The sequence below is a fragment of the Sclerotinia sclerotiorum genome, genomic scaffold (assembly GCF_000146945.2).
Source record: "Sclerotinia sclerotiorum 1980 UF-70 scaffold_21 genomic scaffold, whole genome shotgun sequence".
Taxonomy (NCBI): Eukaryota; Fungi; Ascomycota; class Leotiomycetes; order Helotiales; family Sclerotiniaceae; genus Sclerotinia; species Sclerotinia sclerotiorum.
Genome location: NW_001820815.1, coordinates 27,183 through 51,450, shown reverse-complemented (window position 1 = coordinate 51,450; position 24,268 = coordinate 27,183). Strand labels below are relative to the sequence as shown.

Here is a 24,268-nt window from a genome sequence, read left to right as displayed (position 1 = left end):
TTTATCGATGTGTCCGAGTGGCTGTTTTTAAAATGCTTGATGCTTGATTTAATGCATAACATCAGAGAACTTGAATCGACTCGCACGTCCATTCGAGCTTGAGAACCCCCGGGGTCATCCATCCATTCGGTCTACTTTGAAACTCGTTCAAGATAAGACGACTGTGAGAAAATATCTAGATGGTGCAAGGCTAAGATCATTTGGGGTTACAATCGCGAATTTGGAGCAGAAATTGGAATAAATTTGTTTGTAAGTCAAAATATTAAAATTATAACGAGCGTAATGTAAAATAAAAAAAACTACTCGGTGTTGCCATGAATGTAGTTTGTGGTGTATGTAGATCCAACAATTGCCATTTTTGCTTCTTACATGAAAACCCTCCGTCAAACGCCCATTGCTCAAATGACTGGTCGTTATTCCCACAACAAAGAAGATTCGTAAATGAATAGATCATAATCGTCGTCATCTGGTATATTCCCGTATTTCTCCATACCAATACCCTGCTGCTCTTAATCCGTACCATCCACCTCCCATCCATTCACCCTTATCTCTTGCTGAACGGACAATTAAATCAATGCTATCCTATAGTACTCAAGACGAATGTCATATCGCCATAAAAAGGGACTACTTGACCCAGGTAGGAAAATTAGCAGGATCGTTAGGTCCGAATCGACTCTTCCGAATCTTCATATCGTCCCCCAACACTCTGACATCGAAACCCCTTTCCAAATCCCCGGGGTCTCGGTTTTCACTTCCATAATGGGCCTTCTTCTCATCCATCTTATACATGTCCAAGCCACTCAACCTCCACCAATCCCTTTGAGATTCTGTCATACCATCAGACTGTCCTGTAGTAGTCCCCGAAGTTTGCATCGCTCTAGGTAATCCACGAAGGGTTTCTAAGATAACGTCTGCCTGCTGCATAGTTAAACCTTCCTCTCCCTTTTCTTTATCCGCATCTCCACCCACCAATTCATACTTCATTGCTTTTAAACCCAGGTACACTGCTGCGGCAAGGCACGATCCTAAAGCAGGACCAAGCCAGTAGATCCAATGATAGCCTGGGAATGAGGCTTGAACGAGGGCTGGTGAGAATGCTCGGGCTGGATTAATTCCTGCTCCCGTCCAGAATATACCGACAAGATGGCCGATGAAGAGAGAGAATCCAATACCAATGGGTGCGAGAAAAGTAGACTTCGTTTTCTCAGCAACGAGCATGAGGATGGTGATAACGAGCATAAAGGTTAAGAGGAGTTCGATAAACAAGCCTTGAACTATTATCCGAATAAATTAGTTGAGATCTCATGCTTCGTAATCATCTTGATGCTTACCGTGTGTGACGCCCGGTCCGAGCGATACTGCGAAAAGAATATCATTACCCGGTATGATACCTTTCACTGCTGCTGCAGCTAAGCTTCCACCCGCAAGTTGAGCAGGAATGAGTACCAATGCTTTCAAAGGAGACACTGCTCTGATGATCACGAGTGCAAGGGTCACAGCCGGATTAAACTGCCCACCACTGACACGAAAGAAGATCCAAACGTTTGCTGCGAGACTGGCGCTGAATGCAAGGGCAATAAACAGAAGTTTTGATGGATCGGTTGCGTTGGGTGCAAGAGGTTTGGTTCCGTTGGGTTGATTCGCTGTTTGTGCCGCACCGAATGCGAAAAAGAGGAATAGAAATGTTCCAACAAATTCACCGATCATAGAGACCAAAAGGTCTCTAATTGAGCCCTTCAATGCCATTCTTTGATGAGGTGCTATCACTTAGGTGATAAATAATTGAGATATAAAATGAAGATTTCAAAAATCAGACTGTTCTAACCAACTAATCTCATCTATCCTCACAATGGGAAAGATAAGGAACTTTCGAAACAATGGATAATTAAAAAGGTTAAAGAGAAAGAAGATGCAGAGGAGAAGAGAGGATATAACAAAAACTTCTTTATGCAGTGTAATGGCCAAACCGGTTCCCCCTTCTCATTTGCACGCCAAAGTTAGAAAAGATTCCGATACCCCAGGATATTATGCTACCAATGAACGTGGAGTGATATGACGATCAATAATATACTAAGTGAAATTGAGGCTCAGTGTATCCCGCAAAGGTCGCATGATGGAAGATGCGCTGAAACCAAAGAATTTGGTCAATATTGTTATAATGCGGTGTCACTGAGTTGGATGACAAGTGACATACTGTAGAACGCTGCAAATGTAGAGGCGCTACGCCTCAAATTGCAGATAACTATATGCTTTTTTGGAATTCTAAGGTCTGGACTAATGTCTCGCCAAGTTGTGGCATAAGATAAAATATCGAATTGTGTACGATAGAAACTCAAATATCAGAAAAAGCCATTTAGCGGACTAGAAAATCGCGTAGAATTTTTCAGAAGGGAGAGATCCCGAAATATTGACAGGTTTACTAGCAAGTACGATGTTAATTCCGCAACTGAAACTAACAGTATGCATCAAGATAAATTAAACATGAATGAGTGAACAAAAATTAGCTATGGGTATGTTGTGAGCATAAAACGCTCAAGCATCATGATGTCAAACGTGGTGGACTAGCTAGTTTCAACGGCTAAAGACGCTAGGCGGGGAAATCAGTTTAGAGCCGATGACGAAGTCTTCTTTGCAGATTCTAGCGCGGGGGCAGCTTCGTTTGATGTAGGTAAATTGGTTCTTGGCCGGATTTAAAGACCCGAGAATTCCAAAAAATTAAAAGTCGCCACTTGACGAAAGCACGAAATATCGGAGCTGTCTAATCTGTGCCTCTCGATGATTCATTGGATATTGGAATTAAAAGTCTTATTGCTTCTGCCACCAAGGTAATTTGGCAATATCAACTCTCCATCTTTGCTAGATGATGATTTTGGGCCGAACATTGGTAGCATTGGTAATTGGAAGATTTGAACAATCGGATTAGCCAATTCCCACATGTCAGCCGTCCTTACTAGACGAAAATTTCGTCATCACATCAATATTCACAGCCGGAAAAATGTAATCACTTTGCGAATAGTAGATTCCAGATTGGCAGCGGTATGAACAATTTGAAAGTGAAGCCAAACAAGCTACATGACCCGTGTGGTATCAAGTGTATTCCCTCTAGAGGCACAAAAATTCGAACCTTGAAGATCTGCTTGAATTATGACAAAATGTGACGGAAGTTCTTGTGAAATTCTGGCGCTCGACGTGTCAATGATACCGCAATGCGGTTGACAGAATGCATTGAGTCCATCAAACATCAGCCAAAAAAAAATAAAATCATGAGTATTGTGATCCTTCCACTGCGTCGTGTAGATACTGTCAACAGTTTTCTACGAGTCCACCGGAGCCCATCATTCTCGCAACTCAATGGCGTATACCTCCAAGTATGGTAGAGCTTGGCAATGTTGTACTTCATGGATGACACCAACGCTACTACCGCTTCGACGGCATGGCCCTCAATTCGGAGAATTGTTATGCCAACGAAACACCTCGGAGATTTGCACGTGGTGTACTCTATCCTGTAAACATTCTGCAACAAACTGGAGGAGGCTAACCACATGAATTTCTCCATTTCAGAACGTACGAAATGCATGCAAACACACGTCAGCCGGCGCTCACAACTTACATCCATGAAATCAAGGCACATATCCGAGGATGATGTTAAGATTTAGATGATCTTCAGTAGTGCAAGGTAACAAATGATGTGTAGGTGATAAACGCTTAGCTGGTGGGATGAAAACGTGGAGAAGCATGGTCGCACGCCGTTTATGGACCACTGCAGCTCCCTGCAACTCCAACATCATGTTGATAACAATATTGAAGCTCGTATCACCTCAGGGGCATAAAGAAGCATTTCCAGATATGCTTGCATGCCCCAACAAAAGAGAATTTAGTGGAGATTGTGAGTGGCAAGTTCTTCCGGGGCCGAATGGTTCATTGGTTCTTCAACCTCCGCTGGGAGACCGCGACAGAGAGTGATATCAACTTAATGTTCTTGGATGTTTGTGCGAGATAGCCAAGATAAATTATCTCAGAATCTGATAGAATTTTGGAAACAAAATGTGGAGTTATGTGGCCAACTATGACGGTCCTTGTACTCTGAATAAATATCAAGTTTACATTTGAATGTACTCAATACTGATATGCAAACTTCTCTTGCGTGGAAGGTGGGAATCGAAGATGTTCCTGCAACTTTGGGATCCAAAAATTGTGACCGACGCTCAACGCCTGATTATGTTGGCTCAAAAGGCTTGTGTGTAATTGTGTGTGTATATAGAGACTTTACCGTCTCGTGAGGTCATGAGGTATTAAATTCGATGCGTGCAAACGGATATGTCAGAATTCAATCTATATTACATTTATTGAAAGCTCGGCACCAAGCCCAAAGCAAGGGTTAAAACTCGTGGAGTAAATAAGTCGGATGGAGTGTGAAGTACCATGTTAAGAACAACCTCATATGATGCTGCATAGGTTGAGCTTCCGAATCTTCTTGATGATGTGACCATGGTGTAGACATGATAGTAAGTGAGTAGTAGGTCTGGTGGTCCTGGATGTGTAGTTCATAAAGTAGCTTGAGTTGTTTTGATGGAAGCCAAGAACAGCACCTGATTCTGCCAGGCGGTGAAAAATTGTGGTTCAAACAATCTGATCCAATCTTCTCTTTAATGGTAATTGAATGACAAACTTCTTCAAAAGAGTAGCAACTAATGAAATCAATACTGGTTGCTTCAAATATGGGTTGTTTCGGAGAAATAAAGTTCTAGAATCGAATTGCAGATTTGCGCTGCTTCTCAAAGGCATGTAACATCGTCGAGGTACCGACCCAGGCAGGTCTATTGCGTGCAGTGCGCAACTCATTTCTCTACTTGCAGGGTATGTCGAGATGGACTCGTCGCGACTTTGACTTTTCGAGCGAATAAACATATGCGGAGGTTGGAAATGGGCCCGGTCGGACTGCTGTGAAATATGGCATTCGAAATCTCAAAGCCGCGCAGGCTATGAGACAACTGCCAGCTCAGTACAAGCTATCATCTGCAAGGCAGTCAGGGCTATGTCCTGTACACAAGCATTCAATGTCGCATGATGTTCCGGTTAAGATACATATGAATATATTGCACAATGGGAAGAATGGTGGCGGGGATCTCTGCGAGATGTGTTTCGCAGACATTTTCGGTCTGTGGCTCGACGACTCAATGGATGAGTATGGGACTCCTAGCAGAACCCCTCAAATCCCACTACTTCCTACAGATTTTTCTCTGGCTTTAATCATTGAGCCTGTTGTTTCCCATCCACGGTCTTCCAAACAACCTGTATCGTACTCCAAATGTTCTTTGAAACAGAATTTCCCCTTTCTGCAAAGTATTCAAAACTTCCATCTCCTTGATATCCTTCTTGGTCTGTGAAGAAATTTTGATTATTGTTTGAATCTACCTCAGTATTCATGCTATCCAGTTCCTGTTGTGAAGCTGATAACATTCTTTAGCGTTCCTATAACATTTCTTACATAACATTCTTCGGGATTTGACTGATACTGACAACCCCAGTCTCAACATCTTCCATCCTTTCCTAATTCCGTGACAAGTGTATTCCCCATGTCGCAGTGGATTCACTATGCTGGTTTGAAGCCAATTTAGTTTCACGATCCTTCTCAACTTTGTCTGGCATGAATCCCATATTACACTTATTCTCAACATTTTGAGTGGTAGACAGTTGGGTTATTTTATGCAAATCACTTTGATTTGTCCACTTTTGTGAGGAATTTGACTATTAACTGCTTAATTCAAGACTTAGAGATGGTAAGATATTGCAAAGGCGCGCCAGGAAGGTTTACTCACGATGCATCTAGATACTCGGTTATGCTCTTCAGATTGATCATATCCGATGGTGGCTCATGAAAAACCCACGATTCCTCCACAAACACAATTTTTCTCACAATTTCATCCTCGTACTGATCGATTTTCTGCACCCCTCTAGTTCTAAGCTTGTCTTCTGCAGCGCCTTTGATCGACAGAGTCCATTCTCTGTAAATGTATCATTGAACTAGCCTACATCCTTGATGGGAATCCTTGAAACATGATGGATTTCGCTGGAATCACTAGATTTATGCCGCATTCTGTCCTTCTCATGAGACTATCGTATAAATCAGCGTGTCGCGGCGACTATTAGAGGCAGCCTTATGCTATTATGACATTCGTTTCCTATTGACAATTTCCAACTGTGTCGTGGTTTATGAGTGTTTTACTGAGTTGTGCCCCCCATATAGAAGGTGCAAATCACGATACGATTGTGAAATGACCAAAGACCACGGCAATTGAAGATGTCCAAGTTCTACATTATCTAGGAGTGGGCTTGCCCAGCCTCCTGACTTTTTCAACATATAAGCATTGTACTAAATTTCTCAAGATAGCTAGCTGCAATATACTTTACAGGATAATCCATGTTTCCTTCTGCCCTACCTCTTTCATTGACACAAGGAATGCAAAGTTACATTTTCAGCCTCAAGTCACATATAAACCAGTCCTATTGGTCAATCGCTTTTTAGAGACCCTGTAGCACAACCGCTCAGGATCTTAGTTCAGTATGACTATTTGGCGTTAGTTGGAAGCACCCGCAATATCATGCATGTTCCAGCATCGCGCAGCACAAATATTGCTAAAGACCCCCTGGCCTAGAGACACGACATGTTGGAATCATTTGATGCAGGAAACTAGACGATTTAGTTCAGAAAAACCTATCAGCGCATGCTGAGAAGTCAAACGTATGCACGGGCGTCTACGAACTCATAAATGGCCTTCGAAGATGCCATTAGTCGATCCGTCTCTTCTTCTGTTAGTTTTGATAAAAAAATTCCTTCAGCTATGATACTTCGACGATGCTGTTTGAGGTTCAGCATGTGAAGGCAAACAGGTTCCGACTTGTGTGAGCGACGAGAGATCTGGGGCTTTGAGGTGTGAATTACGAGCGATTCGACGAGCAACCTTCAAAGGATACCCAGTTTGGACTTAGGCACTTATGGAATGGTAGATGCAGAGCAAGAGTATATCACCTGGTCAGGTTGGCTGACTGAATGGCCATGGCCGAGTACATCAATTAATTGATCGACGAACAACTGGTGGAATGGTTGTTATCTTTAGGGCCGTTGCTGCTAGGAAGGGAATCATGTTCAAGTAAAAGAGTAAAAGATTTGATTCGGTATAATATTTTATCGCTATCTACAGTCATTTGCAAATAAGATGGGAGACGGGCCTCTACTAGAGCCTTATGATTGTGCACCATTGACTGGACCACCGAATACTACAATTATCATTCCTCTCAGCGTCTGTCTGTGCAGCCAATATAAGTAGGTTCTTTGGTACTCAACTATATTTACTGCTTGCAAAATAAGCTCAATGGGTGCAAACTTGTCAGTCCATTCAACGCAACTTCCATTCATGACGCCCTTGAGTTTGGAGGCTGCAGTTTCTTCAATTCCTCCAAGTAGACATTTCGATTCTAGGCAAAATAGACATCGATGATGGTAAATAAAAGAGCTTGTCTCCAGAAGTCATCATTTTGAGTACTAGAGACCCCGCACACTTTGCCCATACTACATGCAATAAATTTACGAATTTTAGGAAAACTATTAAAGTGAATGGTTTCTGCGTAGCACGTGCACAAGGCACTGTCCTATTAGGACTAGATTGAGAAGCTCTCTGTAGAAGAGCTTCGCAATTCTGTAGAACTAAGAGAGTGAGTGATTTATATACAAGACCAATATAGCCTCAGTTCTGCCCTATCAGCTTCCCACTATTCCCTGTGTAAGGTCGTTCCTTTTAACAAAAACAACAAAAAAAAAAAGAAACAATCGGAGCAATTCATATTTCCAGTTCCAAACCCTTTTGCCTCTCAACAAACTCAATCAACGCCCTTCCAACCTCATCCGGATGAGATGCACTCAAGAAATGAGCCCCTCCTTCCACGATGACAAGCTCTTTACTGGCAGCATTAACAAACATCTTGATCTCTTCTTGTGCATTCGGCACACTATATACTACATCCGATGTTCCGTGTAACCACAGAACCGGACACCGCACATCCGGTAAGCGTCCATGCAATCCGTCGCGGTCCCTGAGATTTATGGCTGCCATTCGAATTCGTTTCCTACCTTCGTCGCCGCGGTATGTTTCCTTAATTGTTTTCCTCCAAAATTCTCGCACATCTGATGAGCAATCATTAAATCCTGTCCCGATCAAAAAATCACAATATTCATCCTCAGGCTCGAAATCATCAGTCACCAATCCAGGGTTGATGGTCCATTTCTCAATGTTTTGACTTAATGGTGCCCAACTATCCCAGCAACCAAGGGAACGTGTTCGTTCAGACTCATAATCCATGGATGTGCCAAGAGGGATGATGCCTTGTATTCTGTTGGGTGCAATTACGGCCATTCGAACTGTCACCCAGCCACCCTGAGAAGTTCCAAGAACAAATGCCTTTGTAATGGACAGCTTGTCCATTACCTGAATATTGGCTATCGCAGTATCCCAACTCATGGGTGTTAGTCTTATCTTGTCATGCTCTCATAACAGGGATAGAAGCATATGAAAAGGTTGGGAAAAGTTGAAGGACGTGAAGAAATAGGAAACAACACACTAAGTCCAATTCTCGGCCTTTGTCCTTGTCTTGCCATGGCCCAATGGCTCTATAGCAAGGAGGTTCATTGCTGTATTAAGTTTTTCATCCTCAAATTGGTGGCGATAGAGTTCAGACGACGTCGTGAATGAATTTACGAGGATGACGGTGGGTTTAGATGGGTCATAGGTCTTGGGCATTTGGTAGCTGTGAAGTTGACAATGTTAGCTCGAAGGTTGCTTGTTGAATTTGGGGACTGCAAGAAAAATCATCATGATTTCTTCAACATACCCTACTTCTACTCCACCTAGATGAGGAACGTGAATAGTACTGGTGATAGTCATGATGATCTTTTCTGCTACCTGATTGATATGTGTTGTAAATCAAAACCTCTTCTTGGTTTTCTCGTAGCTATATACTCGTGCAACCAAAGAGGATAAAACCCCGAATGTTGGGGCGATTGTTCTTATCCATTAAAATTTTAAGATTTCTCGTCTTTCTTAGCACCGATCTATGACATGATGCAGATCATGAGCTGTGCGTATCTTCATGCTGGAAGCTAGCCGGGAATATTAGAAATCAACGGACCCATGGGTTCATAATAATCAATTGCGAAGAACGATAATTGACCAGGGTATTGTTGATCAATGACCGGAGTGAACTTGGAAGCAAAAATTAATTGATTGGCTATGTCAGAGGCAAATTATGATGACAAATGCATCCACACTACGGAAGTCTAGTACCCCACTTTTCGGCCACCCTCTGTAACGATACTGTACTGGAGGCAGCGGCTGCCTAAGGTTTCGTCTGGTTGGTAGTTATGGGTTAAGGCTTTATCACTGGTATTCACTTGGAAGTGAAGTCGTCACTAGATCAAGTAGAATGTAGGTAAACTAATTGATAACTAAGTTGAGCACGAAGCTCCTATACTATGAAACTACTCTGACTATATACTTCTGAATGCTATTGGATAGCCTGGATAGATTGGTATACCCAGGCTATCCTTTAGACTGGATAGACCAGTCTGTTACGATGGTAACAACTGACTAATTAGGAGAGCTTGGGCCTTGTGCAAAAGCGATCAGATTTCATCGAATTAATATGTGATCTGGGTCACTTTAGGATCGTATGCGCACGCACTGTCAGAAAACATGTGACTTGGAGCTTTTGGAGCTTGAGGATCCAAAAGGATCCAAGGGAGTATGAATATCTATATATTCAGTATGGGTTTCCTTTGTATAGAGCTTCGTGCTCAAGATCAATCATTTAGTATACTCTACTACTAGTTACGAATTGTATATCATTATTGTCATTACTTAAGTCCCTGCTTAACGCCTAGTTATAAACCACCTCGAGAGCCTAGAGCACTTCCACGTGATCTAGACGGCAAACCTCGTAACACTTTAAATCTTTGATTAAACAATAAACTGTTAAATAAATTGATATGATTAAGAATGGAATGAAAATCTATTCAAAATCTCCAATATCTCAAAATTTGAAAAATTTATCAATCATTGAACATCTCAAAACTTTAAAAGCTATGCATTTTGACAAGGAAAAGCTGAATCTACCCAAGTCATTGGAGGTGGTAATGAAGCCTTTAAAAACAAAAGCTTCATCAAAAGAGACTTATAGTACTCTCCTTTAGAATCTACAACAATCGATACCACACATTCATGAAAGCTCTAACGACTTAAATATTCAATCTAATTTCATGCTATATCCCAACCCATGAATCCGTGTTGAAAATACCATTGGCCGCAATGTATTCCGGTGCCTACACCAAACTCCAGGTATTACCAATTAGCCAATTTCTCTCTCCCGCCTAGATGAATGACCAATAAATATTTATTTTGGATCCAAGCACTGACAATCCCCAACATTATCTCCCCTAGTCATCCCGCTTAGCATAGACGGACACTTTGTTGAAACTCGGTCATCGGTCGCACATTGCATGAGTAGACCCCATATTCTCTCGACTGCAAATCCAAACGAAGGATTGTCAGGCGAATCATTTTTGTTCACAAACCGTGGATCATGACTCCATCCACTTTCACTTGTTATCGTGGACAGTAAGTCCTCATAAATTCCTCGACTAATGCCACGAATCCGTTTGGCTGATGCGACAAATTGACCCTTGTATGATAGAAGAACCGCGGTGGAATCGGAACAACTCGAGTCGTAGATACGTTCATATAGACTTGGGACCACAGACCAGTCATCTTTCCATCCAAACCTGTCACCACAATTGTGGCATGAGCAAGTGGCTTCAGAAAATCCGAGACTCAACATTCCTGTTTGCGGCACTAAGTATGAGTTGATTCGAGGTACAAGCTCCCGAATATTATGAGCATGAGCTTGAATGAACATGGTTTGAGCCGCGAGATGGTCCCATTCGTTAACAATGTGATTGAGATACGTCCCTCCCTCCCTCCCAAGATTGGGTAGACGTTTAACGACATCAGCGCCTGTGGAATTCTTCAACATGGATAAGGATACAGTGGGGTCTTTGGTGTAGATCAGAACGCGGGGATCAATTGAAGATAAGTAAGATGTTGATTTGATAGCGTGCAGCATGCGTGCGACTGACTCGGGTCTCTCTGTGTACGCGCTTATCACGATATCGAATGACGATGGTTTCGGAGTGTATGAATTATCGATAGAGGGGGCTGGTCCAGGCGACAAGCCGCCTAGTTGTAATAGGGACAATGCATAGAAAGATAGTACAGCCAAGGCAGTGAGCGAGACCTTTAAAACCAACACGTAACTTTTCTTCGGCATGGGATACGGGCCCTTGTCACATGGACGGCATAAGAAACGACGTTGAAGATATTCGAACACCTTTTCGAAGAATATGTGAACTGTAGAAACTCCAATGAGACATAACATGGCCAGAAAGTAGGTACTAAACTGAACCCATGATACCACAGATACAGGCCCAAACGTCAATGATATGAGCAAAATAAGAATGCTAGCGACCCCCGAAAGGATAACCTCAAAAAGCGGAAGGGATAACTTCGCATCCCAGTTCTCTCGAACCGAACAATAGATTGGAGAGTAGACAAGGAAACTGTTGCCACTGAATGTTGCTCCAACCAAGCTTGCCGAAGATATGAGAAACAAAACCACAGTCTCTGAATTGAGAGAGTGATTTAGTAAATTGGCCTCATAAATAAAAGCTAGAGAGCCACTTATGAGGAAGCCAAAGTTGTGGTCATTAAAATATAACCATGGTAGGATGATGATATCCTATGTTCGTCATCACACAATTTTTGAGATGCCATGAGGAAAAGTGCTCTAGAAAATCCCGCCATGATGAAAGTTCCAATGCCACAAATAATTCCTGGAACCGTGAGACGATTCTCATTGTACAGGACTAAAGTTGTGAATATTGTGATGCCAATTGTTTCAAAGAGATAAGCATCTTGCAGAACGTGTTGATGAACAGAAAATAAAGAGAGTAAGATGTTCTATCAGGTAGATTAGTGGCTGGGGTTTGTTAGCGTTATATTTTCATGACTTTCTGGACACCACTCACAAGAGCATCACCAAAACAGGGAGACTTGACATATGTGTAAGTGCCTCCATGAACAATGGTAAAGCAACTGCAGAAGCAAATGAGGCCGGAATCATACAAATCCATGACCGAGTGGGCCAAAAGTCACTCATAGTACACTGGACATCAATCCCCCCTTTATGGTGTGATGCGATGGTGAAGATAGATAAACAGAGGCCGAAGTAGGATGTAGCGACGGTGAGAGCTGGATGATGATTAACATTTGCGTAATGTGGATATGGGCCTTTGCCGTACGGTAATCTGTCTTAAAATCAGCCTGAGTAAATATATTTGCTACTCTATGACTTACGAAATCCATTTTCTAGCAACAGGAGTTTGCTCGCATATATTGATACCGAAGAGGAGAGTGTCCAAAACCTGGAATGTGATGATTCGTCAATCTCTAAAATCTTCCTCCGCGTAGACAAAGATACAAATCCCTAATACGTTATGAATGTTACTCAAAGAAAAACTTACACTGATCTTTTCCAACTGAAGTCTCCGATGCCATTACTCGACTTGAGAGCGTATATCTTGAGGTTTGAACACTCTTTTGGGCTTTCATTCATGATATTCTCGATATTAACATCGACAGCAGGACAAAGAGGGGTCTCTAAAATTCTATGATCTTTGATTTCCATGATCATTTTCGAGGAATGGGATTGGCCTGAACTGGTGGAAGTTTATTACAGTTCTTAGGACCTGCTTCGTATGTGACAGCACGATGAAATATCCTCCATGATCAAAGGGGCTGTGGAACTTGCGGAGGCTCAGCAATTCAGCACAAGTTCCATGGATGGAGGCAACGAGACCAATCCATGCCCACTTAGCGCATATCATGGAAACTTGGATCTGATGATTGGCAATTTACATAGACCACAAACTCTGTCGGTGTTATCTCCATTCCTTTTCTGGTTTAGGCACTTGCGTCAAACTTCACGAGGTTGGCCCAATTTATCCCATACGATGAGCCAAGGTTAAAGCTAAGGTGATTTTGTTAAAAAGAAACTTCTTGTAACTATATCCTGAAGAATAAGCTCTCTGAATAACATTTGATTCATGCAGTCATCTGCACTCGTATGTCAATCTTTGTCAATATGGGCCATGTTAAGTTGGGGTCGTTAAAAATGCTGATCCTTTTTGTGCACAGGAAATGAGAATGGTGGGCTCATTTGTTCTCCTGTCTCGCCTTGAATAAGTGGACCAAAATCTTGAAGGATTTCTATAAATAAAACACTCTTCTGGCCACACTGTAATACTATGATAAAATAACGATACGAGCGACGAGGATCCTTCCGCCCGCTTTGAAAATGGAGTATTGCACATGAAAATCTCACTAATTTGCAGAAAGCAGATACTGGTAACAGAGCCTCGAGACATGGACCGCAAAGCTTCTATTCACAACAAAATAACTACATGTGGACCAATCACATCTTTCTATTATCTTGTGCATTCGACCTCGTTAGGTAGGATAAATTCCTCCGGGAGAAGTAAGAGCAAAATGACAACTATAAATAAAACCTTGAAAGAGATTTTAGAGAAGCTTTGAAACCGCATTTTGGGAGTAAGACGTATGTCTTGCTTTTAGAATTGCATGTGGAGCTGATGTCCAAGAAGATTTCATATGCACCATACTATGCTGCTATCTCAAAGAATTGAAATGGAATCGAGAACGTAGGTATGAGAAGATACATTATACCGAACCGAAGAACCCAACATGCCGCCCTTACTCTTGTCATGTTATATTTTCGATATGTACGCCGAAACGGTTCTCATGCACTGTGCCATATCATCTCATTCATCCGTGGAAACAAAATCGAAGAGAATTCTGCGCTTCGAGCCCTATCCTATTAGGTGCATAACTAGTGCAGTATGAGGAACATAGGGAAATTTAATCCATTGACGCTTACTGTGGTTGAGGTAACTGTTGTTGGACTACGAAGTTGGTTAACCTAGGCGTTCAGTGGTCGGTCGCTTATTAATCACTGCCCTGACGCCAGAAACAGTAACCTTTTTTTGACGTAACGTGGTTTATCATCGAGTGGCCCATATCATCGAGTGGCCCACTTTCACCTCAATTTACACTTTCAAACCCATATTATTCAACAACAATTGAATCAATTGATTGAAACTATTAAGAATCTAATAATCTAGGATCTATTACATTATTTTGACAGGTTCTTGCATTATGTCCTGTCTTTCCGCATTTACTACAACATCGATTAGAAGATGCTTCCCCATTAGAATTCCCCCCTTTTTGACGCTCATCGCGTTGAATCTGAATATCAACCTCTTGCTGAGATAATATATCAAGAGCCTCTTGTCCAGTGAGCACTCCTCCTTGACGTAATTGGGTTTTTTTCGCGCGTCGACGCTTGCTTAATGCTTCATTTGCTGTCCGAAGTGTACGAATCTCTGTATTTAAAAGTGTGTTTTCATGAGCTAATCTCTCTGTACCCTTAGCTAGAGCTAGTACAGTCTCGAATATAGGTGTAGGAGAGCTTGCTTGATGACGAGTTATTCGAGATTTAACTAATGTTGATTGAGAAAGAGCTTCAGTTGGGTTGCGAGGGGTTTGAGAGATCCATTGATCTAGGTCGAAAGAGGGGGGGGTAGGTGTGCGAATTCGAATATCTAATTTCGAGAGTACAGCTTCAGGATTAAATGGGATTAAATCTGTTCCTCGGAATCCTGATTTCATATTCTGAGAAGTGATTGATTCCTCGTATGCAGCTTTAAAAGCTATAAAGAATTCAACCTTCGAAATATGATTGATATGTGCCTTGATAAATCCATCAATTTGACCACCATATGAACGTTTTAGATTGCTAAAACAGCCAACATCAAGTGGTTGAGTTAAATGACTTGAATGCGGTGGTAAACGTAAACATATAATATCGTTCTCTTTGCAGTATGCTTGAAAAGCTACTGATTCGTGGCTTTCATGCCCATCCAGTACCAACATTCGATATTTGCCCTTTCTTCGATTCTTAGTATGCTTGTCGAAGTGTTTCAACCATTCTAAACCCGTCTCATTATTCGTCCACCCATTAGATGTAGGTTTAATAGCCCATTCCGCAGGAAGATTCGTTTCGGTGTACCAATTGGAGAGATGAACTTGTCCTTGAACTACTAGAAATGGGGGAATAGTTTCACCCTCTCCATTTCCGCATATTATTGCTGTAGCCCATTCTCGATTGCCTGGCTGTACTGTCTTGCTTCTGCCATTTCGTTCAGCACTAGTTACTACCATTGCTGCACATATAATCCCCATCATAAAGCCTGTTTCGTCGAAATTGTAGAAATCTCCGTCCAAAATGCCGTATTTCGCTCGCATATTCGCAACTAGTCGAAACCACTCTTCAAGAAGCTTAGGATCCTCACAGAGAGCTCTTTGAAAGTCATAAACACGACTAAAACGCGTCTTTAATTCGATTCGACGCTTTACGAATCGATGCGCCCAGAGCTTCCCAACGCGTTTCGCACCCCTCGATTCGAGAATATCATTCGCCATATCTTCCACATTCTTTAGTTTAGGTGGAAATCCTCTTAAATCCATATCGAGTATATATTGAACAATCACCTCTTCTTCTAATTCTGTAATCTTATGACGATTCGCTCGAGTTTCTGTACGAAGAGGTAAACCTTCCATTCTATGTCGAAGAGTCGTACGAGGAATATTATAGAGCATAGCAGCCTTTCGAATGCTTAATTTTTTATCTTTATGAATAACTTCGATAGCAAGGAGTATACGAGCTTCTTGATTATTCGAATTCATTATAGGTTGTTGATAAAACGCGTGTTGAAAGAGACAGGTGTAAATTGAGGTGAAAGTGGGCCACTCGATGATATGGGCCACTCGATGATAAACCACGTTACACATAAAATCCTCCAAATCTATGCCCAGTACGATTGAGGTTGCCAACCATATCTGCGCCGCGCCATGTGTTCATCACATTTTTGATATGACATATGGCAGTTCCTTATTTTAGGGCTCCGTTTTTCACGATGAGGCAACGAGATACAAGATCCACATTGCCATCCTCCCCTCAACATCGATCCATTTCCAACGCTGTGATTCTTTACATCCATCGACTTACGACCCACCACGATTTAGACATTTTGCAATGGCCACGCCCGGGTCATACAATCATATTTTAATAATGGGGAGAGAGGTTCAGATTCTGCGATACGAATTCGTCTGCTAGTCATTGGGGTGTCAAAAGAGCCATCTCAATAACAGTGATTTGCCTAGTAAGACTATCTTTCGGAAGTACTTGCAATTGCAACTACCAAATCGTTACCCTTTCACCTGCACGACAAAATATCAATTGAGGATGGAGGAATCGTTACAACGGGATAGTGCGCCTATGGTAGATCTTATTTCAAGGATGTTCTTGCGATTTTGTACGGAGTTGCTTAGGTATTTTTTGTAAGGTCTTTCCCGTAGGCATAAACGGTGTTGGTGGCTAAGCCGTGACAATCCTCCCGCCCAACAGCCGCCTGGGGTGAATCGCAGAAGGTAAGGTTACTACGTCCCCGGGAAGGAGATACGCATTTTCCTACTAGGTCGGACGCGAACAAAGTATGGGCCAGATAATTCTCATGGAATGACTGTGGTGCCAGTGGAGAATTGTTTGCATTTGTAGTATGTGATTGAAATCGCATGAAAGGTTCGTGGGTGCCGAAGCAGAGATGAGTTGCACGACATAGATATTTAATCACTTTTAATCTCGAGTGCGAAATCATATCCCCAGTCAGCAATAGAATCTTTCCAACGAAACTGATGCTTGAGCTTTTCTCCATGAGATATTGTGGGACAAGATTTGCGTCTTTAGCTTTGCGGTACGATTATTTTCATGCTTGCACATGATCTTGGAACCTTGTCGTGTTGAGCTTTATGTTACTGTGGTTATTTTGTTACACCTCCAATGGTCTTGAATCAAAAAAAAAAAAAAAAAAAAAAAAAAACATCGTAGCTAGGTACGAGAGCTTCAAAAAATCACTAGATCCAATGGTGATTCCTTCAATACACCACAGACGACCATGAGGCCTCAGAGATGCCCTTCGTACCACTGTCGGATTGCTTAGTGGCTGCCACAAATTCTGTTTTTTTTAATAAGAAATTAGGTAGCAACGTCACTCCCCCAAATGTTCTCCTTTTAGCCTCGAGAGAAGGTAAATCAAATAGAGTTCTTTGTACTATGGATTCTAGAAACTTCCTACACCGTCATTAAACATAAGACACTTGGTTAAGAATACTGGCTTCATCTCCGTCATAGGGTTGTGATGATTGATTGATTCATCTTGCCTTCCCCCAAGGACATTTTTCCTAGTTGGATCGTGAGTGCTTATTCATCAAACTGGTGCCCGTCCAACCCATGGCCAGGAAGATTTCTTAATGGCCTCGCTGTACATATATTTTGTATTCCGAGCGAAAGAGATAGGTCGGGTAGCCCCGGACAATTAGGGTCGCTTCATATCAGGCACTGTAAGATTAGAACGAATTTATATCGAATTATATCTGTAGCATTGCTTTTCTGTGCGCGGTCAATTTCAGCTTCCAATTCCCAGAATCCCCTTCCCAAACACTCCTCGTATGGCCTGGTAAAATATAGCCACCCAACACAAGCATGATGGACTAGCTTGACGTGCCCCTCGATCAAAGCAGATTCTTATCTGTCTATATTACTAGGGCAAATGGTGTTTTTGCCTGCACAGGTAAGATCTATGAGATTTTTCTGGTGCCATGAACGACAAAGCGACAGTAGGAAGCAATAGCTTGACTAATCAGATGGTGACATTAGAAAATGGATAAGTGGGGGCTTTTTATCCCACTGAGTCGGCCATGAATCTAATCCTAACACTTTCTTGTTCTTTCTGTTGATACCATGTTGGCCAGACGCCATGGCGCAGGCAAGACCGATTTGCCCGTTACATGGGAGAAAAGAACAACTCGAAAGTAACATTTTATCCATTGAGCATGCTTTCTTTTCATTGGACGCTATAAACCTGCAATTGCTAGGGTTTGACTGGAATGTTGAATGCGGACACGACATCATAGAGATAATCAGTATATTATTATTATTTAAAAATAGTCATGTGATAGCTAATTGAAATTTAACCTCATTTTTCAGATGGTAAATTGTCTCTTGGCTATAAAAATACCTCCTCTTTAATGAGTAGCTTCTGATGTCAATAGTCAAACTCATTCGGAATTTTGGAGAAGCTACAAGCTTGGTCTTGAAAAAGCTTAAAACTTCAAAATGTGGGTAAGTAAGAGTGACTACATCTCGAGTCTCAAGAAGAAAGGCGGAGTTGGAATTGGAAACGTCGAAAGGCCATAGAAATATTATAACACTAAGAAGGAAATTTGTGTGGCTTGAACATCCCCTGTTTCAATCGGATTGTTCATAGCTATTTATAAGTTGATGAAGGAGTTGTCACGATGGCGTGATCGCATGATGACTAATGATGTTGAATAATCAGTCTCCGTACCAAAATTTCCTTTCAGCAAGTTCGACCACAAGAGCATATCTTGTCCCGACTATAAGGTGCCACTTTCAAACTTCTCTTTGCGACTGAAACGTTTCTTGCGGCAACGTGATAATGACCTTGTCAATGCCTAGACGTTCTATCGCCAGGGCACAACTTCTCCGGACTGTCCGAAGTTTTGCGACCGTATCACCAGTCGTTGGACACAATAGAAACCATAAGGTCGTTGTAGTTGGTGGCGGCTCTGCTGGTATTTGTATCAGTCATCAGCTTCTAAGGCAAGGGAACTTCCATCAGGATGATATTGCTGTCGTCGACCCTGCCACGTGGCATCACTATCAGCCCGGATGGACTCTTGTTGGAGGTGGACTCAAGACAAAGGAGAGTCTCAGAAAACCTCTGAAAGATTTGATTGACCCAAAACTTAGATTTTATAATACTGGCGTGAACGGGTTTTCTCCAGACGATAACTCTCTCACTTTGAAAAGTGGAGATAAAGTCAATTACGAGCAACTCGTTGTCGCTCCTGGCATCACGGTTGACGTTGGAAGCGTGAAGGGGTTGTCCGAGGCTCTTGACAATCCAGACTCTCTTGTGTCCTCCATATACAACTATGATTATTGTGACAAGGTCTTTGGTACAATAAAAAAGCTTCAAAAGGGAAAGGCAATTTTCACCCAACCAACCGGTGTTATCAAATGTGCTGGTGCACCACAGAAGATTATGTGGCTTGCATTGGATCATTGGAAACGTGCAGGTTTATATGATGTTAAAAATCCTTCTGATTCGGCGATAAACATCACTTTCGCAACTGGTCTACCAACGATGTTTGGTGTACCTAAATATAGTGCCAAGCTGGAGGAATTGAGAAAAGAAAGGTCTGTTGAAGGGTTATTTCAGCATGACCTCACTGCCATTGATGGCAATGTGGCGACTTTTACTCGTACGGATGGACAAAGTCAGGTTAAGAGAGAGTTTGATCTTTTGCACGTGGCACCAAAAAACCGACCCCATGACTTTGTTAAGAACAGCGTACTCGCAAATGATGCTGGTTATGTCAACGTTAATGAGGGAACTACGCGCCATGTGAAGTACCAGAATGTCTGGTCTGCTGGTGATGCTTCAAGTTTACCAACCTCGAAAACGATTGCGGCCATTACTGCAGAGGCGCCAGTTCTGGTTCGTAACCTGCTCTTGGCTATCGATGGCAAAGAACCGGAAGAGGTTTATGATGGTTATACATCATGCCCACTTTTAACTGAGTATGGAAAGGTACTTCTTGCAGAGTTTAAGTACGGTGGAGTACCGAAAGAGACATTCAATAAATGGCTCGGCATTGATCAAGCCATTCCCCGAAGAGAGTTTTATTATTTAAAGAAAGATTTCTTCCCATGGGTTTATGGAAAATACATGGTTAAGGGTACTTGGGGAGGACCAAAGGGTTGGATTAGATAAGTATGGTACCGTCGAAGCCAGTGTACTTATCTTTACAGTTTTATTGTTAAAAAACTCCAGTCATTGATCTTTGTCTGCTATTTGAATATATTTATGAATAAGCAAAGGTTGCCAATTAAGTACCATGAAGGAGTAGCTCTAGGTATTAAACTTCTGATTTCATGATTACTTTTAGGATAGTTGATGTCCATGATGGCATTTTGGAAGAGTTCGATTCCCCGCGCCGGCAAAAGACATGGGAAGAACTATACAGTAAAGGTCGTAAATAGGTGACTGCTTGAGATGAATCTATCAAACACAGGGTTAGCAGCTGCATGAACTTAATGATTTTTTATATTTCGGCTGGATTACTCATGTAGTTTGATCGTCAGAATGCAGAGCATGATGTTCTTGAAATTGCGGGGTAAGATGTAGTGATGCGGTGAACCTATTGTGAAGACGTCTTAATGCCACAATAACAGCTAATCACATTGCTACCATGTGCTGCTCAATTGTTTTATCAATCATTTTCAAAACTCTTTACCATGAGAGTGATAAATTGGCTATCTCTGCTGGCCATCAGGATTTCACGCTTTTGCGTACTTCAATCGATTCATTCAATTCATCAGGGCCCTGCGCCTGTAGTATATCCTTCTTATATGATTTTAGGTATCAAAACGATGATGTCTTCTAGTCTTGTTCGCGTCTTTCCCATTGATGGCTTTGAGCGACTCCCAGTAAATAAAAAAATCGAAGAGAAAGAGATAATAGGTTACAAGCCGGAAAAGTTCTATCCGGTGCGGTTGGGCGAGGTATTCAAACACAGGTACCAAGTACTCGCAAAGCTTGGCTTTGGCACATCATCTACTGTTTGGCTTTGTCGCGATCTAGAGTATGTTCGTAAAACAGCATCTCTACACTTTTCATATGTGAAATGATCTTATGTTAATAGCAATACCATAATCAGAAATAGTGCTTTGCTGTGTCTCAAGGTCTGCATAGTCGATAAAGACGTTGACCATATCGCCAACGAACTCAAGATTTCACGCCATCTCAGTTCTATCGATGGAGCCGAGCATCCCGGGAAAGGCTTCTGCGTTTAATGCAAGATGAATTCTGCATCACAGGCCCCAAAGAAACGAACCATCAGTGCCTGCTTTTTACTCCTTTGGGCGTTAGTTACACCAGCTTCCGAAATCAACTTCCAGGCAGTACATTAAGTGAATCACTGTTGCAGCGAACTTTGCTGTTACATTTCTTTGCATTAGACTTCGTGCACCAGGCAGGAGTCGTACACACAGGTTTGTCTCCACACTTCATGCGAATATGACTCTTGTTGGGCTGGGCTAAGGCAAAAGCTCAAATATTTCACCTAACAATATCCTGTTGAGCGTCCCGGATTCATCAGTATTCGAAAAGATTGAGCAATTGGAGCTAGAGCATCCGTTGGCCCGCAAGATCCTTCTGGACCGTGTTATCTACCTGCACTACGATATGCCCATATTAAGTGGCACACCGATTCTCTGTGATTTCGGCGCTGCTAGAATAAGCGAGAGGCACTCTGGAGATGTAATGCCCGCCCTGTATCGAGCTCCTGAAGTCATCTTGAATATGCAATGGAGCTCCAAGATAGACATATGGTCTGTTGGAGTGATGGTATGTACCCTCGCCATTATTTACTGCCCCCCCCTAGGGGGTGCTAACAGGCCAAGATAGTTTGGGGATCTTTTTGAAAAGCATAATTTTTTCCATCCCATCAAAAAGGGGCCCCTGGAGGATAAATTGCCCTTGGCCCAGGGGGGCCCCCCCCCCCCCCCCCCCCAGGACCCCCACCACGAAGCTCCAGAGAGCGAAGCGAGATGTGCCGTCAGTACTGGGATGCAGAAGGTGAGTCAAAAGTGACTATCAAAGCTTGCTTGTTTCGCTTACGTGTAAAGGCAATTGGATTGCCGCAACACCAATCCCACAACAGACCCTAGAAACGAGGGTAACGCGCCTACAGAGAAGTGAAAAGACATGTTCCTTCGGCTCGTCCGCAAAATGCTGTACTAGGTCCATGAAGAACGGTCAACCGTAGAAAAGTTCATTGCAGACGAATTTCTAATGCTGCACGCATGTAGGAATGAGCGAATTGGCACCGAAGAGACAGAGCAAATGGTCTGAACTTTTCAGAGCACTTGGGAGATCTCTGATTGTTTGAGGAGATAGTTTTATAACATAAAAAACATAAAACTGTAAATAAATACCAAATAGCTTCAATAAAATTTCCTCTCTCACAATATAATTGTTGGTACGAGAAGGATATGGAAGACGTAGCACCCACGGATTACGTAGGTCCTGTATGTCTAATTGTATTCTGTCTAAAGAGCTAGCTACATATTGAAAGTAGTAAGTCTTATATAGACTTACTAAAAGAGCTAGTCTCTTTCGCGTTCGCTTAGTTCTTTATTACAGTAGTAATTGAATCGAAGTCATTCACTTCGTTCACACAATAATATTAAATGTACAGGGACTATGTGGTTTGAAAATATATAAGAAATTTTTAGACTCTATAAAAATAATCCGCGGATTGTGAATATTATAAATTATCCGCTCTTTAGATTATTTATTAAGATTTTAAATAATCTATAAATAATCTATAAATAAGTCTAGTACCCTACTTTTGGACGACCCCTTTTGTGACCAAAAGGGTGTTTATAGACCAGCAATTGTATTTAACTTAGAATCTACTGTTACAACGGCTATCTTCTATGCCGCGTCACATGACTAAACCAAGGTAACGTGATTAAAGTCACGTTATGGACCGCTGCGCGGTCCTGACTAGCCATAGGCATGAAGGTCTATATAATCAAGATGGATTTCCTTTGTATAGAGCTTCGTGCTCAAGATCAATCATTTAGTATATCCTACTATTAGTTACGAATTGCATTTCATTATTGTCATTACTTAAGTCCCTGCTTGACGCCTAGTTATAAACCACCTCGAGAGCCTAGAGCACTTCCACGTGATCTAGACGGCAAACCTCGTAACATCTACAGGTGAAGAGCACCTGTAGATAGGGATAGCTACTCTATATACACACAAATGAATGGCCTAGCCTCAATGGCTAGGCAAAAAGAAGTCATATTTATTCCTCCAATGATCTTACTTTACCGATAACCATTGATACCTAGTACTTGTCCGGATCTGATCCTCAGGTCACCTAAATCGTATACTAATCCTGAGTAATCGTATCATGTGTGGACATGGTTAATGTAACGTGGTTTATCAGGACCCTGTACATATCAGGACCCTGTACACTTTTACCTCAATTATCACCTTTCAACTTCAACACGCGATTTATCAATATTTAATTATGCAAACTACTTCAAAAGAAGCTCGAATCAATTTAGCTATTGAGGCTATTCGTACATCTCAAAATTTGAGTATTCGGAAAGCTGCAAAACTCTATAATATACCTCATACTACCCTTACTTCTAGAATGAATGGAATTCTGCCTCTTACTGAACGTCGACCAGCAAATCATAAAATGACAGAATTGGAGGAGAAATCGCTTCTTCAATATATATTGGATATGGATGAAAGAGGGTTTAATCCTCGAATAAGTGATGTGGAAGATATGGCGAATTATATACTCAAAACGCGGGGTGCGAAGAAGGTTGGAAAGCTCTGGGCTCATCGTTTTGTGAAACGATATACAGAATTAAAGATGTGTTTTAATCGCGTTTATGATTTTCAAAGAGCTCTCTGCAAAGATTCAGAGCTTATTGAAAGATGGTTTCGATTAGTATCGAATATGCAGGCCAAATATAGTATTCTGGACTGCGATTTCTACAACTTCGATGAGATAGGCTTTATGATAGGATAAATATCATTACATATAGTAGTTACTAAAGCTGATCGATGTGGAAAAAGCAAAGCTATACAACCAGGCAATCGAGAATGGGCTATAGCGATTATTTGTGTTGATGGAGAAAATCACAATATACCTCCGTTTTTGATAGTAAAAGGCGAATACCATCTTTCAAATTGGTATACCGAAAGTGATTTACTATACGATTGGCTTATTAAACCTATTATCAATGAATGGACAGATAATAAGACAGGTCTTGAATGGATTAAGCACTTCAACAAACATACTGAAAGTAGGAAAGTAAATAGATATCGAATACTAGTGCTTGATGGGTA

The 24,268-nt window shown here is 41.8% G+C and overlaps 11 protein-coding genes across 11 annotated transcripts; 3 read left to right on the top strand and 8 right to left on the bottom strand.

Moving 5' to 3' along the window:
* Positions 1-624: 624 nt before the first annotated feature.
* On the bottom strand, positions 625-1,746 carry SS1G_12381 (hypothetical protein; the record flags this gene model as incomplete). The annotated part of the gene is made up of 2 exons (XM_001586347.1): positions 625-1,274; positions 1,332-1,746. 2 exons carry the CDS (start codon positions 1,744-1,746, stop codon positions 625-627), a joined length of 1,065 nt encoding a protein of 354 aa, XP_001586397.1.
* Positions 1,747-3,620: 1,874 nt separating this feature from the next.
* On the bottom strand, positions 3,621-3,788 carry SS1G_12380 (predicted protein; the record flags this gene model as incomplete). The annotated part of the gene is made up of 1 exon (XM_001586346.1): positions 3,621-3,788. The coding sequence occupies one exon, from the start codon at positions 3,786-3,788 to the stop codon at positions 3,621-3,623; it is 168 nt and encodes a 55-aa protein (XP_001586396.1).
* A 1,462-nt stretch (positions 3,789-5,250) lies between these two features.
* Positions 5,251-6,059, bottom strand: SS1G_12379 (predicted protein; the record flags this gene model as incomplete). The annotated part of the gene is made up of 4 exons (XM_001586345.1): positions 5,251-5,450; positions 5,595-5,716; positions 5,820-5,954; positions 6,034-6,059. The coding sequence occupies 4 exons, from the start codon at positions 6,057-6,059 to the stop codon at positions 5,251-5,253; spliced, it is 483 nt and encodes a 160-aa protein (XP_001586395.1).
* Positions 6,060-7,838: 1,779 nt separating this feature from the next.
* On the bottom strand, positions 7,839-8,357 carry SS1G_12378 (hypothetical protein; the record flags this gene model as incomplete). Its single annotated transcript, XM_001586344.1, has 1 exon — positions 7,839-8,357. The coding sequence occupies one exon, from the start codon at positions 8,355-8,357 to the stop codon at positions 7,839-7,841; it is 519 nt and encodes a 172-aa protein (XP_001586394.1).
* Positions 8,358-8,615: 258 nt separating this feature from the next.
* SS1G_12377 (hypothetical protein) lies at positions 8,616-8,939 on the bottom strand (the record flags this gene model as incomplete). The annotated part of the gene is made up of 2 exons (XM_001586343.1): positions 8,616-8,802; positions 8,887-8,939. The coding sequence occupies 2 exons, from the start codon at positions 8,937-8,939 to the stop codon at positions 8,616-8,618; spliced, it is 240 nt and encodes a 79-aa protein (XP_001586393.1).
* A 1,368-nt stretch (positions 8,940-10,307) lies between these two features.
* Positions 10,308-11,376, bottom strand: SS1G_12376 (hypothetical protein; the record flags this gene model as incomplete). The annotated part of the gene is made up of 2 exons (XM_001586342.1): positions 10,308-10,372; positions 10,515-11,376. 2 exons carry the CDS (start codon positions 11,374-11,376, stop codon positions 10,308-10,310), a joined length of 927 nt encoding a protein of 308 aa, XP_001586392.1.
* Positions 11,377-12,077: 701 nt separating this feature from the next.
* SS1G_12375 (predicted protein) lies at positions 12,078-12,798 on the bottom strand (the record flags this gene model as incomplete). Its single annotated transcript, XM_001586341.1, has 3 exons — positions 12,078-12,084; positions 12,134-12,412; positions 12,629-12,798. The coding sequence occupies 3 exons, from the start codon at positions 12,796-12,798 to the stop codon at positions 12,078-12,080; spliced, it is 456 nt and encodes a 151-aa protein (XP_001586391.1).
* A 1,487-nt stretch (positions 12,799-14,285) lies between these two features.
* Positions 14,286-15,929, bottom strand: SS1G_12374 (hypothetical protein; the record flags this gene model as incomplete). Its single annotated transcript, XM_001586340.1, has 1 exon — positions 14,286-15,929. The coding sequence occupies one exon, from the start codon at positions 15,927-15,929 to the stop codon at positions 14,286-14,288; it is 1,644 nt and encodes a 547-aa protein (XP_001586390.1).
* A 2,831-nt stretch (positions 15,930-18,760) lies between these two features.
* SS1G_12373 (hypothetical protein) lies at positions 18,761-20,101 on the top strand (the record flags this gene model as incomplete). The annotated part of the gene is made up of 1 exon (XM_001586339.1): positions 18,761-20,101. One exon carries the CDS (start codon positions 18,761-18,763, stop codon positions 20,099-20,101), a length of 1,341 nt encoding a protein of 446 aa, XP_001586389.1.
* A 662-nt stretch (positions 20,102-20,763) lies between these two features.
* SS1G_12372 (hypothetical protein) lies at positions 20,764-22,206 on the top strand (the record flags this gene model as incomplete). Its single annotated transcript, XM_001586338.1, has 4 exons — positions 20,764-20,972; positions 21,472-21,736; positions 21,797-21,967; positions 22,201-22,206. 4 exons carry the CDS (start codon positions 20,764-20,766, stop codon positions 22,204-22,206), a joined length of 651 nt encoding a protein of 216 aa, XP_001586388.1.
* A 1,403-nt stretch (positions 22,207-23,609) lies between these two features.
* SS1G_12371 (hypothetical protein) lies at positions 23,610-23,948 on the top strand (the record flags this gene model as incomplete). Its single annotated transcript, XM_001586337.1, has 1 exon — positions 23,610-23,948. The coding sequence occupies one exon, from the start codon at positions 23,610-23,612 to the stop codon at positions 23,946-23,948; it is 339 nt and encodes a 112-aa protein (XP_001586387.1).
* Between the last annotated feature and the right edge of the window lie 320 nt (positions 23,949-24,268).